Source organism: Nelusetta ayraudi, unplaced genomic scaffold (genome assembly GCF_046127955.1).
Source record: "Nelusetta ayraudi isolate G7.1 ecotype Tasmania unplaced genomic scaffold, CSIRO-AGI_Nayr_v1 ptg000146l, whole genome shotgun sequence".
In the NCBI taxonomy this organism is placed as follows: Eukaryota; Metazoa; Chordata; class Actinopteri; order Tetraodontiformes; family Monacanthidae; genus Nelusetta; species Nelusetta ayraudi.
Genome location: NW_027466196.1, coordinates 212,501 through 226,716, shown reverse-complemented (window position 1 = coordinate 226,716; position 14,216 = coordinate 212,501). Strand labels below are relative to the sequence as shown.

Sequence of the window (14,216 nt, the reverse complement as noted above, 5' to 3'; positions counted from 1 at the left end):
GAGCTTTCCATGGAGCTCCGGATGTGCGGGGGCGAGTATCCCTGCTGGCGAGAGAGAGAGAGAGAGAGAGAGAGAGAGAGAGAGAGCTCCCATTTATGGCCGCTATTAATTAAGCATGATGTTCCTCTGAAATCAGCAGTTTCTTCATGCAGGCAGGCGACCCGGCGGCGCCATCTGCTGAAGAGGGATGATTGGCAAAGTCGTCTGCCAACAACAAACGCGGAGTCGTTGAGAACCGTGTTGACGGAAGCTGAAGCCGGAAAGCGAGGAGGAAAGAGGAGAGGGGGAAAAAGAAAAACACGGAGAAAACAACAAACAAGGAAACAGAAGTGCAGCCGTGCAGCTTTGGAAAAGTGAATCACTTCCGTTTTGAAGGAAAATTCACCAGATTGATTTTACACATCTCGAGCACCAGTGGAGGAAAAGTTGCTGAGATGGGTGGGAGGGGCGGAGGTGGTGGTGGGCGGAGTCAAACCCAGCTGGACTTCTTTTTATATTTTTTCCACCCTTTAGGGTGAGATGGAGCCATTAAGACAAAGCAACTTCCAATAGCTGCATGTTTTCATCCCGGCTGTCGCCTGGACCACAGTGGTGTTGGTGGTGGTGGTGGTGGTGGTGGTGATGGTGGTGATGGTGGTGGTGATGGTGGTGGTGGTGGTGGTGGTGGTGGTGGTGATGGTGGTGGTGGTGGTGGTGATGGTGGTGATGGTGGTGGTGGTGATGGTGGTGGTGGTGATGGTGGTGATGGTGGTGGTGGTGGTGGTGGTGGTGGTGATGGTGGTGGTGGTGATGGTGGTGGTGGTGATGGTGGTGATGGTGGTGGTGGTGGTGGTGGTGGTGGTGATGATGGTGGTGATGGTGGTGATGGTGGTGGTGGTGGTGATGGTGGTGGTGATGGTGGTGGTGATGGTGGTGATGGTGGTGATGGTGGTGGTGGTGATGGTGGTGATGGTGGTGGTGGATGAAGTGGTCTGTGCTATTAAAGGGAAACCCGGCTGTGAAACAGGATTGACTCCACTGAGAGGACGGCGGGAGCAGAAAAGATAAAAAAGTAGGTTTCCGAACGTGAAACGCTGCCTCTCAGTGGAAACCAAGACAGTTTGTGGACGTCCACGGCGAGTCTGTTTCCACGCAGGCAAAAATCCAAACAGGATCCGATTTCCCGGTGTGATATGAAACCTGGAAGGATTCCGCAGCTCAGCTGCTCAGACAGTGGGGGAAGCAGCCGTCCTCCCGTCACTCCATTTTTTTCTTTTTGGTGATGTTTAAACATTGATTGCTGCGATGTTTTCCTGCAGCTCCACGGCGGGAAGGAGGAAGAGGAAGAGGAAGAAGTGGAGGAGGAGGAAGAGGAGGAGGAGGAAGTGCGGCTGCTGCAGGAGTGACTGAGGCGGTTGCAAAGGTCTCCATTGATTCGCCGTTATAAATAACAAACAAATGGCGCTTCAGTCCAACCCCCCCCCCCCCCCCACCGCCCCACCGCCCCCTGCCTCCTCCCGCCGCCGCCACTTACATCATTGACCTTTCCCTCTTCCGCTCATTAAGCCGCGGTGGTTAATGGTGGCATTTCAAACAATGCAACACCTTTGCTGATTAATCCGGCCGCCCATGCGCACACAATACGCCCATTTATTATGTCAATGGGGAGGAAGTAATCCCACGCAGCCGCGCTCACCTTTAATCACACGCCTGCGCTCGCCGCCACCGGCGGCGCCGCCCAGATCACATTCGCCTGCTTTCCGCCAAACTGTGGCCGTCATTCCTGGACCCCCCCACCCTCCCCACCCCACCCCCCCAACAAAAAGTTCCTTCAGGTTGCTTCACCTTTCCAGAGAGGCGGTTCTGGGAATCGGGCCCATTGTGATGTCACTCTGGATTTAATAGTGAGTTTCTTTAAATGCCAATTTGAGTCGGTGGTCCTTTTTTTTTTTTTTTTTTTTCTTTTTTCTTCCCTGCTCTTATCGGCCGGGTGGCCAGAACAGGAAGCGGCTGAGCGGGAGGATTACAGACGCTTCATAAAAGAAGAATCTCCTGCTCCCATCTTTGCTGCTTGGTCCGGAAGGAACCGAGCACCGGGCGAGAAGAGATACAGCCGGAGATCAGAGCGGCTGCAGAGTCGCTCTTGTCCACTTCCTTTCAAATAAAAACACTTCTTCTTGTTCTGTACAGCAGTTGGCTCTTTGTAAAGTCTCCCTGAGAGTTGAAAAAGGGCGCTTTTAAATAAAATGGATTATCATTATTATAAACGTTTTAAAGTCGTGCCCCCCGTTGGTGAAAGGCGGTAATGCAGAAGCTGCTGACGGCCGGTGATTAGACAGGAAAACGGGTCAACGAGGCTTTGAGGGAACGCAGCGCGAGGCCGCGATCATCCATCACGCCGGTGGCGCCGCCGAGGAACATCTGGCGGCGAGCTCGCGGCTCGTTTTTCATCGTTTCCAGTAAAAACAAACAAAAAAAAGAGTGAGCGAGAGAGAGAGGGAGAGAGAGAGAGAGAGAGAGAGAGAGAGAGAGATCTCACCTCTGTGGGCTCCAGGTTCTGGCCGTTCTTCATCCAGCGGTACGAAGGCTTGGGCTTCCCCGTGGCCTTGCACTCCCACACCAGCGACTCGTCGATGAGCTTCTGCACGTCCTCCGGCTTCTCGATGAGCTGCGGCGGCGCTGCGGGGGAGGAGGGGGAGGGGCAGGAAGCGTGTGGGGGGGGGGGTTGCGGTGGGGGGGAAGACAACGAGAAAAAAAAAAAATCAAGATTTTTCTTTCTCTGCTTCTGTTACACCAACCAGTGGCTCGTTAATGGTTCCAGTCCGGCCGTATCAGCGGCTGGAAAACAAGCTCCGAGCTGCGCTGACGTGCAGATCAAGCGCCTCTCCTCCTCCTCCTCCTCCTCCTCCTCCTGCTCCACGCCTCACGCCGCCAGAGCCGATGAGTGACCTCTGCACAAAAACCTGCTCTAATTGGCTGCTTGCCGGCTGCATTTGTCCTTTGAACGCAGCACGGCGACACAAAGGAGAGACGCAACCACGGCGGCTGTGTTAGCCGAGCGCCGCGGGTGGGCGTGTCTACAGCGAGGAGAGTCGAGAACCGACTGGACATCAACATCCTGTCGAAGGTGAGTTTGTGTTTGTGTTTTGCAGCTCGTGCCGAGACTTTCTTCAGCTTGTCTCTGTCTGGCTGTTTCTCTGCCGACCTGGGCGCCAGTGACGGCCAACGTGCAGGTTGTCGTGCAGGTTGTCGTGCAGGTTGTTAGTCTGATTGCCTCCACTAATGAATGGCGGAATTTAAAGAAAATCCAAGGACAAGTTGATATCGAAAGCCAACAGAAGTGTGTTCATTGTGGAGTCGAACCACACAGGGGGAGTGGCTACCATGACAAAAACATTTTAAATGATTAAACGTTCAACTGAAGGCTGGCAAAGGGCCAAGACGCTGCTGTTTCTACCAGGACACACAGGCAAATAAACAACAATAAAAGCTAAAACGATGCTAGTTTGACGCTCGAAGGTTGACATGCTGTGCTCAGTGGCGCTCTCTAGTGGCGGGGGACAAACAAATGCACGTTTCCTCTTTAACAAACGCTCAACGAGTTGAAGGTGAGGCTGCCGAGATGTTTTTTCCGAACTCGGAGTTGAATTGGGGCGAGTTGCCTCAGTCTTTTTTGATGTGACAGTTTCTTGTATTGTTACAAATGTTCACTCTTCCATAAATCCATCCCTTTCATTCCCTCCCCCCTCCCCCGACTCCCACCTCCCCCCCGGAGAGCCCGGCAGCCTCAGAAGCAGAAGACCTTCCCTCATCGATCCCCCCATTGGCTCTCGCCGCTGACAAACGTCTCAGAGGCTTAAATTCAAAGGCATTTCGGAGCAGGATCGGTGATTTTTATCACCTGCAGAGAGAGAGAGAGAGAGAGAGGAGTAAAAGAAGAGCGTCGGCGGGGAAGGGAGGCGGGCCGGATCGAGGCCAAAGAGCTGTCGGCGCTGCAGTAAACAGCGGCAAATTGTTTAACGCCCCAAATGAGCTCCTTTATTTTCCTTTTATTCTGTCGACAGTCGACGCAGCATGAAGGAGAAGAAAATGAGACGGGAGACGGCACGGAGGCGGCAGGGAAATCTGTCGGCCGCTCGGGAAAAAAAGAGGAAATTACCCGTTAAAGCCCCGAAGAAAAGAGCGGCGGCGGCGGCGTAATGCAAATATAAATGCAAGCGGGATTGTTTCATACATTCATTAATGGCCGTTGTCAGTCACAATGAGGCGGTAAAGGGGAAGGTGCGGCTGGTTCAGGGGCGCATTTGTTGGCTTTGATTATTCATGTGGTGGGAAACGGACCCGGCGGAGCCGTTGCTGGGAACGGCCGAGGAAACACAGAGGCGTCGTTGTCTCAGGCTGGCTTCTTCTCTCCAAAACATAAAAATAAAAGCAGAATCGCAGCGTGGTTTCGAGTGTTGCTGAACTTCAGGCCATGACAGGCAAACACCATTTTCTGCCTCTCGTCTCAATGATTCTGTTTTCTGTGTCAACCGCCTTGCCAGTGTCCATTTTTTTTTAGCTGATTCCACGAGCCTCAACTCGCTGGTGATGGAACCAGGGAGCAGCGACAGCATCAAAAAGCACAGAAGAAGAAGAAGAAGAAGAAGACGCTACAGCAAAAAAGACTCAACTGTCTGGGAAAAAACTGGTCAGCTTGAAACGAGGCAGGTTCGTCCAGTCACCTGCCCACACCAAAGAAACCTTGTGCGTGGGCTGGCCTATCTTTGACCACGCCCCCAACTGCTGTGCACGTGCACCTGCTCGTTGCTGACAATCTCTCCAAAGTTCAAGTCTTCAAGGAACTTTAGTAAAAAAAAAAACTTTTTTTTTTTTGGTAGTTTTTTTCGGACTTCCTGGTCGGCGGGTCAGAGAGTCGGAGGGTCGGAGGGTAGAGGGTAGAAGGTAGAGGGTAGAGGGCGCCGCATCAGTAGAGAATGATAAAGCCCCTTGAGGAAAACTGTATTTTGGGCTTTCCAAACAAACAAAATCTGGCTGACTGGTTGAAAAGTCAATGGCAACGAGCCAAATGAATGTGAAGAATCACAAAACTACTCAGACTGGGACTCCTCCCGCCTCGCTGGTCTGCGAGCCGTCAGCAGGCTTCAAATTTGGACTTTGAGTCAATAATCACTGCAGAATGGTGGCGGTGGAGAAAATATCATCGGCTGGATAAAACATGTAATAAAGAGGAGAGATTATTCCTGTCGGGATATGTTTCACTCTGCTTTATGTCTCATGTGGTTAAAAGCCCCCCCCCCACCCGTCTGGATGCCGCCGCTTTAACGCAACACCCAGATTATATTTTTCCCTGACATATGTGTCGGCGCCCCGCGCAAACGGCGGCGCTCCACAGGCTTTGATGTGCCATCAAGTCGGCCGTCAGTCACGGCGCCATCTGGTGGAGGGCCCCCGCCGGCAAGGTCACATCCAAGGGCTCAGCCTCATCCGCATCACTCCTTTAATCTGGATCAAAATATTAGAGGCGCCGCGGCTGACAGCCTTTAATCACTTTGATGGGCCCTTAAAACGAGCCCTCCCTCCCACAACCCCCCCTCACCACCCACAACCCCCCCTCACCACCCACACCCCCCCCGACCCCACCCACACCCCCTCTCCCATCCAGCTCTATGCTCCTACCGTAGAAGGAGAGCTTCCCCTTCACCGTGTTCATCCCTCGGGGGTTCTCGGCCACGCACTCGTACGTCCCCGTGTCCTCCTGCTGGAAGTAGGGGATCTCCAGGACGCCGCTGGCCTTCCTGGCGTCCACCTTCCTGGGGAAGGCCGAGCCGTCCACCCTCCTCCAGCTGATGGACGGCACCGGGCTGCCGAGACAGGGGACAGCGGGTGAGACCGCAGCCGTGAGTCTCGTGGTGGAGCTGATGCTGTGATAGAATGCTATGCTGCACTGGCACTGCTGTATACTGGCAGAAGTCGTACGATTACGCTGCATATTTACCCTCTGGCCTGAACTGAAGAAGCCTTCCAGATGAGAGGCGAAGCGTCTTCAAGATTAAAAGAACTGCTCCAGTTGTATTAAACTTAACCCTTGTACATTAAGATGACCTGGATGACTGAGAGCCTTCACAGGCATGCAGTGTTGCTGTACAACTGTAAATGTTTCTTTGAAAGCCCATCAACAAACCTCTGACATTCTCTGACATGTACTTTTTTTTTTTAGGTTTTTTTTGTTTTCAATCCCAGTGGAGGTCAAGTCCAGCGGACGCGGCCACCAAGGATTAATTATGCCAAACCCTCTGTAAGAGGCCCAGAAAGCATCATATTTAGCCCTCTGTTTATAGCCCAGCTGTTAAAAAGTGATGCTGATGCTTTGATGGTTTTTTGCCACCCTAAGCCCGTGCTGCCAACGGAGGGGAGGGGAGCTTACTTTCCCAGAGCGAAGCATTCCAGCTTGACGGTGGAGCCCTTGGCCACGTGAATCAACTCTGGGAACTGGACCTCGATCTTGGGCTCGTACTCGCCCATCACACCTGAGGAGGAAGTCACACGTTAACCGCAGCTGCTCGCAGTCAAATGAAATGTGGATGCGTGAGCTTTCACAGCCCGGCGAGCTTCATGTGGTCGTAGTGCTGACGATAACAGCTATGGACCAGAAAATGGGCCCATAAAACCCACTCCCAGGGGGCGCCGCTGCTGCGGCTGCGTCTACAAAACCCATGGAAAGATTTCTTTTTTAAGTGCCGTTTTCTTTGTTATCAAATTGTCAAATAAAAAAAAAATTACAGAGCAAAATCACAACTTTTTTGAAATTTTTAATAATAATAATGATAATAATAATAATGATGATAATAATAATAATAATAATAATAATAATAATAATAATAATAATAATGATGATAATAATAATAATAATAATAATAATAATAAAATAATAATAATGATAATAATAATAATAATAATAATAATAATAATGATGATGATCATGATAATAATCAGATTTTCATTTTCTATTCGATCAGAACATGTTTCTGCTTTTAATATAATTTCCTCTGGTAACACACACACGCGCGCGCACACACACACACACACACACACACACACACACACACACACACAGATTATATATATACATATGTATATATATATATGTATATATATATATATATATATATATATATATATATATATATATATATATATACATATATACATTTTTTTCTGACCTAATTAATTGGAAGTGAGAGGAAGAAAAAACCCCGGAAATGTCACAAAAGACATTCCTCCTGAAAATAACATTCAGCCTCATATTTCATGCATGCTTTACATCCGACATGGATGGAGGCTCGGCGTTTGCAGATGAAGCCTCACAATTACATCCGTTTCCTCCTGCGACCTTTCCTCCTGCGCCTCTTGATAAGGCCAGCCTGGAGCGGCCGGGCCACATGTTAAAGGACATGCTCAAATTAGTCCACAAAGACAGAATTAACCTTTGAGGTTTTATTCATGTCGCCCGAGAGCCTCTCGTCCTGACCCCCCCCGACACAGCCCAACACGTCTCCAGCTTCCTGCTTCGGAAGCTGCTCGACTTCAGTTTTTCAACCTCTTCTTCTTCTTCTTCTTCTTCTTCTTCTTCTTCTTCTTCTTCTTCTTCAGTGGTCCATCAGAGCATCATCTCAGTCACCTCCTCTCTCTCCCCTGAGCCTCTTTATGCAGGGAGGTTGCTGGGCGGCACTGAGAAATGTTTGTCTATGTGATGCTGGCACGACGGCTATTTGAAATCATTTTAAGGAACTGTGGTGGTGGAACGACGTGTCTCACCGTCGCTGCGCAGGACCAGCGGGGTGGGCGGGCCCTGCACGCGGCTCTTGGTGACGGTGTTGGTCACCACGCAGGTGTAGTTGCCCACGTCCGACGGCTCCACTTTGGCGATGTACAGGTTTCCCGTCTCCTGCGAGATGAAGCGGCGGGTGTCCTGCTTCACGAAGGCCGGGTACTCGTTGAAGATCCAGGAGAAGACCAGGTCTGGAGAGAAAGAGAGAGCGAAGAGGAGGAGGAGAACAAGGTGTCAGAAGGAGCAGAGGATGGTTTTTCACGCAGCAGGCAGTCAAGAGTTAACCGAGTTGATCTGAAGCTAATGCAATTACAGAAGCTGCAGTCATGTGACCCATGAGGTCTGCACGAGGAGACATGGAAGAGACGCCGGGGACCAATTAGAGCTCCCCCTTGGGACAAAACCCGAGCACAACAACAAGAAGCGTCAGAGCCCTGTTTGACTCATTTAAGTCCAAATATTTCAAGTTAATGGTTCTCAATCCACTTTGTCTCCAGGCAGCAGCGGAATGCGACTTTAATGGCTGCTAATACGGTGTTTAGTGCTTTACGTCAGGTGTGTTGGGATTGAAAGAGATGATCCGTCAGCAGCGATCCCGAGTCAGCGGCTCGCTGGAATGACTCGCAGCAGCGGCGTGGACGCCGTGCATCGTGCTGCTCGGCCGTGGGCCACGCCCATTTTCACATCTTCATTTTTCACCCCTTTGTTTCTCCCTCCATCTTTCTCTTTACTTTCTTTGTTCATCCCCGCGCGCGCACAATAAAATGATATATCTTCTGGTCTCAGCTCTTGATCGTTTGATTCAAATCACGCTTTTAAACTGTGGAATGTGAAAAAAAAACAAAACGTATTAACCTCTCATTGACAAAGCAATCGATAAATATTAAAAAATGCAATTACTATATCATAATTATTAATGACTGAGTCTCGTCGTCGATGGAATCGAGTGAGCACGCTGCTCTATTACAGCGGTCAATAAGCCAGGGTGCTGTGAAGCGGAGCAGATTGAAGCAAGAGCCGCAAAGAAAGAAAAAAAAAAAAAAAAAAAAAAAACGATTAAAAAATATGAAGACTGCATTCGATTCGCAATCACACCATCAGCTGTCAGCTGACCGCACAGGGAGGACCTGCAAAAGTTCTGCCAAGGGAAAAACTCTGGAATTCCTCCTGCCTGCAGGCGGCAGGGCAGCGCAGCGCCACCTGTGAGCAGGTCAGAAGAACGACACGTGCTTTCACAACCGAGGCGGCAAAAGAGTCTCCACGAGCAGCGGAAAGAATTGTTAATTTGTCCTCATTCGCTTTACTGAAAAAGAAAAAAAAAAACACACACCAGAGGGCGCTAAAAATACTGGCTGAGTGTAGCAACAAAGTGGCAAAGTTGCTGCCTGCCTTATTTCCCTTCTCCTTTCCCTCCTCCATCCTCCCCCTCTCTGCCTCCCCCTGCTGCTGCTCCGTCCCTCCGTCACAGCAGCAGGGGGAGGGCATCCAGAACCAGGGAGCTGCACGGCACGGCATGGCACAGCACAGCACAGCACAGCACAGTACAGCATAGAATAGCACAGTACAGTACAGTACAGCGCAGTAGAGTAAAGTACAGAACAGTGCAGCACAGTACAGTGCAGCACAGTACAGTACAGCATAGCATAGAATAGCACAGCATAGAACAGCACAGCACAGTACAGCACAGCATAGAACGGCACAGCACAGCACAGTACAGCGCAGTAGAGTAAAGTACAGAACAGTGCAGCACAGTACAACAGCAGCCAATCGGGCAATGTTTGGACCCGCGGGATTGGTTGTGGCGTGTCGTGTGAAACACACACACACACACACACACACACACACACACACACACACACACACACACACACTGGCAGAGGTGGCACAGCAGACGTCTGCCGGGGGACGGAGGAGACTCGGAGGCAGGACGAGGCGTGTTTGTTCCCCCTCTCCCACAGCTCCTGGACGACGGCTGCACCTGCTCTGGCTCCATGTCTGAGGCCCCCTGGAGGACCAGACGTGGCCCAACACGAGCGGCAGCGAGCCGCCACATAATGAGATGTTGGACGCAGCTGCTCAAATCATCCCACGCTGTGATTTTATCCTGAGACTTTTTTGGATGATTGGAAAGTGTGAAGTTGCTCCATCAGACTCCCGGCTGAGAAAATATTAATTAAGATAAATCCCCCCCCCCACCCCCCACACAAATAAATAAATCTAGGTTAAAATTCCACAACATGAAAAACCTTTGGGAGGGAATTGATCACAGCGGCACTGAAGTTTTGATCTCTCGTAATTACCGTCGAGTCGTCTTTGAAAACTCTCCACCACCTCATTTATTTATGTTTGAGACGCATCGCAGGAGAAATTCATCAACCTTCAGCCGCTGATGCACATCAGACTCCCATTAACCGTTAGACAAAAACAAAGCGAAAAGCGACGACGACAACAGGAGAAGAAGAAGAAGAAGAAGAAGAAGAAGAAGAAGAAGAGACGACTTTGACCGAGAAACACGTTCTTCACTCGCCTCTAAGCAATAATTATCTCCCCGGGCTTCAACAGCTTGTAGGGACGGACGACTAATTTCACAGTGTTGGGATCCTCGCTGTGACACCATTGGCTCGTCCGCAGATAACGAGGGAAAAAGAAATGTTTGCAGATGGAACAAAGCGGCCGCTTGAAAAGGGACGTCCGCCAGCGCATGGATTCATCGAGAGCCCGCTGTGACAACAATGCGCATTTTTGGTTTTTGAAAATACCGTTTGCCCTTCTTCCGGCCTGGAGCAGCCGAGAGCACGAGAGCCGGAAGAAGGTCATTGATCAATGAAAATGCTGCAATGTGGAACAGAGCAGCCGAGCGGTGAGTGACGATTTAAAGGTCCTCTTCACTGACTGCACAAAACAGACGGTGCAACTCTCATCTGTATAGAAAATGTGAAATGATGAAAAAAAAGAAAGTGGCCTTGTTTTGTGCGACAATGTGTACGACTCGATGGAGGTTTAAACTGAGAACTGAAAAATGCTCCCTGCTCCTCTGATCCATTGCATGGTGAACACTGATGCAACTTCAGTGAGAAGAGAGTCTTAATGAGATTTTCTAATTTCGTTCAGCCCTCGCATCCACGCTGACCCAGGCTGTGGCTGTAGCTCCGCCTCCTCTCAGAGGGGACGCTGATCGATTGGTTCGGTCGCACCATGTGACCTGTGGCTCAATACAATCACAGTTAGCGGGAGAAACTCCTGAACGGCCTTCTGACTCGATCTGAAGGCTGCTGCTGCACACACACACACACACACACACACGCACACGCACACGCACACACATACAAACCTCTCAGAGGGGATTTCAGTGTTGAGTGCTTCTTAAAGGTCTCTCGCCGGCAGAAAATAGAGGTCAGCGGCGCTCCGGCTGCCACTAAACATGGTAATTGTGCGGCACAAAGAGCCGGGATTGGTCACACACCGGTCGGCACTGTTAACACGATGCAGGTCTGAAAAGGACAGCCGGCCGATAGGCCGCTGGAGACGCACGAGATCCGGTTCTTCTTGGAAAACACAAACAGCAGCCTCAGCGGCAAGGACTGACTCACTGAGTGAACCAGTGAATGACTGAGTCAGCTCGGAGCACACCTGATCGTTCAGGTTCTTCAGGGCTTTTGAGAAGCACTTGTGCAGAGTGAAAATTGAATAATGGGCCTTTTCTGGGAGGAAGGAGTTCATTTGAAAGTAAAAGTGCGATGGATTAACTGACTGTGATTTATTAGTACAAAATAAAGACTTGCGCTAGTAGCTTAAAAAGGGAGGGCAAGAAATGATGAATTACATTTGGATGCTTTCTAATAAATTCCCATTTGAGAAACACTAAAAGTGTTGGAAAAACAAGGGAACAAAAAAAAAAACAACTGGATAAAATCATCAGTCATAAAATCATCATGAAATCATAACAACTATTGAGACCAGGATTAGAAGCTGCAGGAAAGAAAACTGCAGTATGCAGATAATATTGATCAGCAGGGCAGGAAACACAGAGTTGCTCCTCCTGGAGAGCAGGAGGTGTTGTGACCAGAGGCTGTGGCGCTCCCAGAAGAAGAGCGGCGAGCTGGCGTCAGCTTGCATCACTCTTTCAGCAGGTGATAGGCGGCGCGCTGGGACGGCAGCGACGGCGGCCTCCTCGGAGGATGCTGCAATCAGCAGCTTCAACTCAGACAGGAGGGGGGGCGCCGCCGCCGGCGCTGCTGCTGCTGCTGCTGCTGCTACCGCAGGTCAATGACCTCACGTGATCCGCAGGAAAATATAATATGCAAAAACAACAACAGGACAAAAAGTCTTCAGCAGCTAAGAAAAGTCCACCGACTGCTTCAGGCAGCTCCTGTAAATATTTCATTTTCAACTAATAAAAATAAACAAATAAAATTACAACTGGCAAAATGGCTGGCAAGTGCATGGCCCAGACGTGGAAGAGCAAATAATATAACATTTCCATCTTATAGTTGGAGTTAAACTCAAACTAGAAAGAAGGATAAATAAACTTTTGTTGAGTTCATTGCAACACTTCCACCAGCTGCTTCATCACAACTGAGAGGGACAAGAACCTGCGAGGACCTGCGAGAACCTGCAAGGACCTGCGCGAACCTGCGAGAACCTGCGAGGACCTGCAAGGACCTGCAAGGACCTGCGAGGACCTGCGAGGACCTGCAAGGACCTGCAAGGACCTGCGAGGACCTGCAAGGACCTGCATCACTCGTTGATTTCTTCTTATGCCGAAAAGGTTTTTGGGTTCCACATTATGTGTCCCAGAGCATGAGCTGTAGTTTCACTAGTAACTCCCGTGGTACATCAGGAAGTATCAGCCAATCAGAATGAGCCGAAACACAGCAGCACGTACAACACCATGACGTCACGTTGGGAATAAACTCTTTCCTGGGGATTTTCTGAAACTTAAAAATTAAAAAATCTTCAATGGAAAGAATTTGTTATGAACCAAATTCCAGGTCAAAGTTCATCCTATCAGCTGTCTTAGAGTTGTTTCTTTTACTTTCGGGGTCTAACTGGGGGAAAATGCTCTTAAGGTCAGATGTGGTTTCTGGCTTCAGTACCTCGAGTGGCCACCGGAAAAGAATCGTCGCGCTGCCAAATGGCCAGTGCCATATCCTGTTCTTATAATAAAATAATCTATGAATGAAATATTGGCGGTGGCGTGGATCACGTGACCCTGTCCCAAACAGGCTTCACCTCAGAGCGCACAGCATGATGGGAAGAAACAAATCGTTTCAGTCAGAGAGTCGGTGGAAACGGGACCATCCCTCCCTCCCATCAGAGAGGAGGGAGAGAGAGAGAGAGAGGGAGAGAGAGAGAGAGAGAGAGAGACTCCTGACTCCGAGGGGCGAGCAAGGTGCGGCGGGCAGACGGACGGAGCTGTCATGTTTTCAGCGCTGGTTATTTTCCCCCGGCGAGCCGCGAGTGACAGCACGTTTCATCCGGGATGAAATCCTCCCGGCGGGCGTCCTGGGATTTGTGTTGATGTGGTGGTGGGGAGGGTGGTGGGTGGGGGTGGGGGTCGTGGGGGGGGGAGGACACGACCAGCGACTGCAGTGGGAGAGGACGGAGGCCGAGTGACGCAGCGGAGGACAGGCGCAGGGTTCCGGGTCATGTGACTCTGTAGCTGGAAACAGCTCAACTTGGAAAAACCTCTCAAATATGGCTCAGAGGTTTTGAGGCTCTCGTGAGGAGGTTTTTCAAACGTATCCATATCGAGGAATATCGCAAAAGTGTCGTGAAAAGACTTTTTTTTTGCATTGACACGTCAGCGGGTGTGACGCACAGGTCACGTGACCAGTTCACTGACCAGTGAAAATGGCACATTTTAATTGGACGGAGGAGGAGACGGAATATATATATATGTATATATATATATATATATATATATATACATATATATATATATACATATATATATTTTTTTTTTACAAGTAATCAAAGAGAAAAATAGAACAACAACAACAACCATTCTGGACAGCAAACAAACGTAAACAAACAAAATCAATGGTAATTCTCGCGAATCTCGTGGGCCGTGATGGTATGAGAATTCTGGCCACTGCGCTCCACACCGTTCAATGGAAACACCTGCAAATCACATTTGCACTTTGTGGAATTTTTTTTTTTTTTTTTTTAGGAATATCGCTTTCATTTTGCGTAAAACTGTCATGGAAAGGCAGCCAGTGCCTCCGCCTGTGACTGCAGGGTGTCGAGACAAGACGGTGAGCCCTGCGCGCAGTGAGGAGCTTAGAGGGAGATTCTGGAGGCGTGTCACTCACACACGCTGCTCTCCATCCAGTGCCATGTCTCTGTTGTGTTTTATTTATTTATCTATTTATTTATGTATTTATATGTTTATTTATTTAGGGAG

General features: G+C 49.7%; 1 protein-coding gene across 2 annotated transcripts in view; it reads right to left on the bottom strand.

Moving 5' to 3' along the window:
• cntn4 (contactin 4) overlaps positions 1-14,216 on the bottom strand; it is a 96,542-nt gene that overhangs the window by 32,332 nt on the left and 49,994 nt on the right. For both annotated transcript variants that reach the window (XM_076013391.1, XM_076013390.1), the window contains exons 6-9: positions 7,798-8,001; positions 6,407-6,509; positions 5,659-5,843; positions 2,519-2,658 (exon numbers count right to left, since the gene is read on the bottom strand). In XM_076013391.1, coding sequence (XP_075869506.1) covers positions 2,519-2,658; positions 5,659-5,843; positions 6,407-6,509; positions 7,798-8,001 — 632 coding nt within the window. The remainder of the gene's footprint in view (positions 1-2,518; positions 2,659-5,658; positions 5,844-6,406; positions 6,510-7,797; positions 8,002-14,216) is intronic.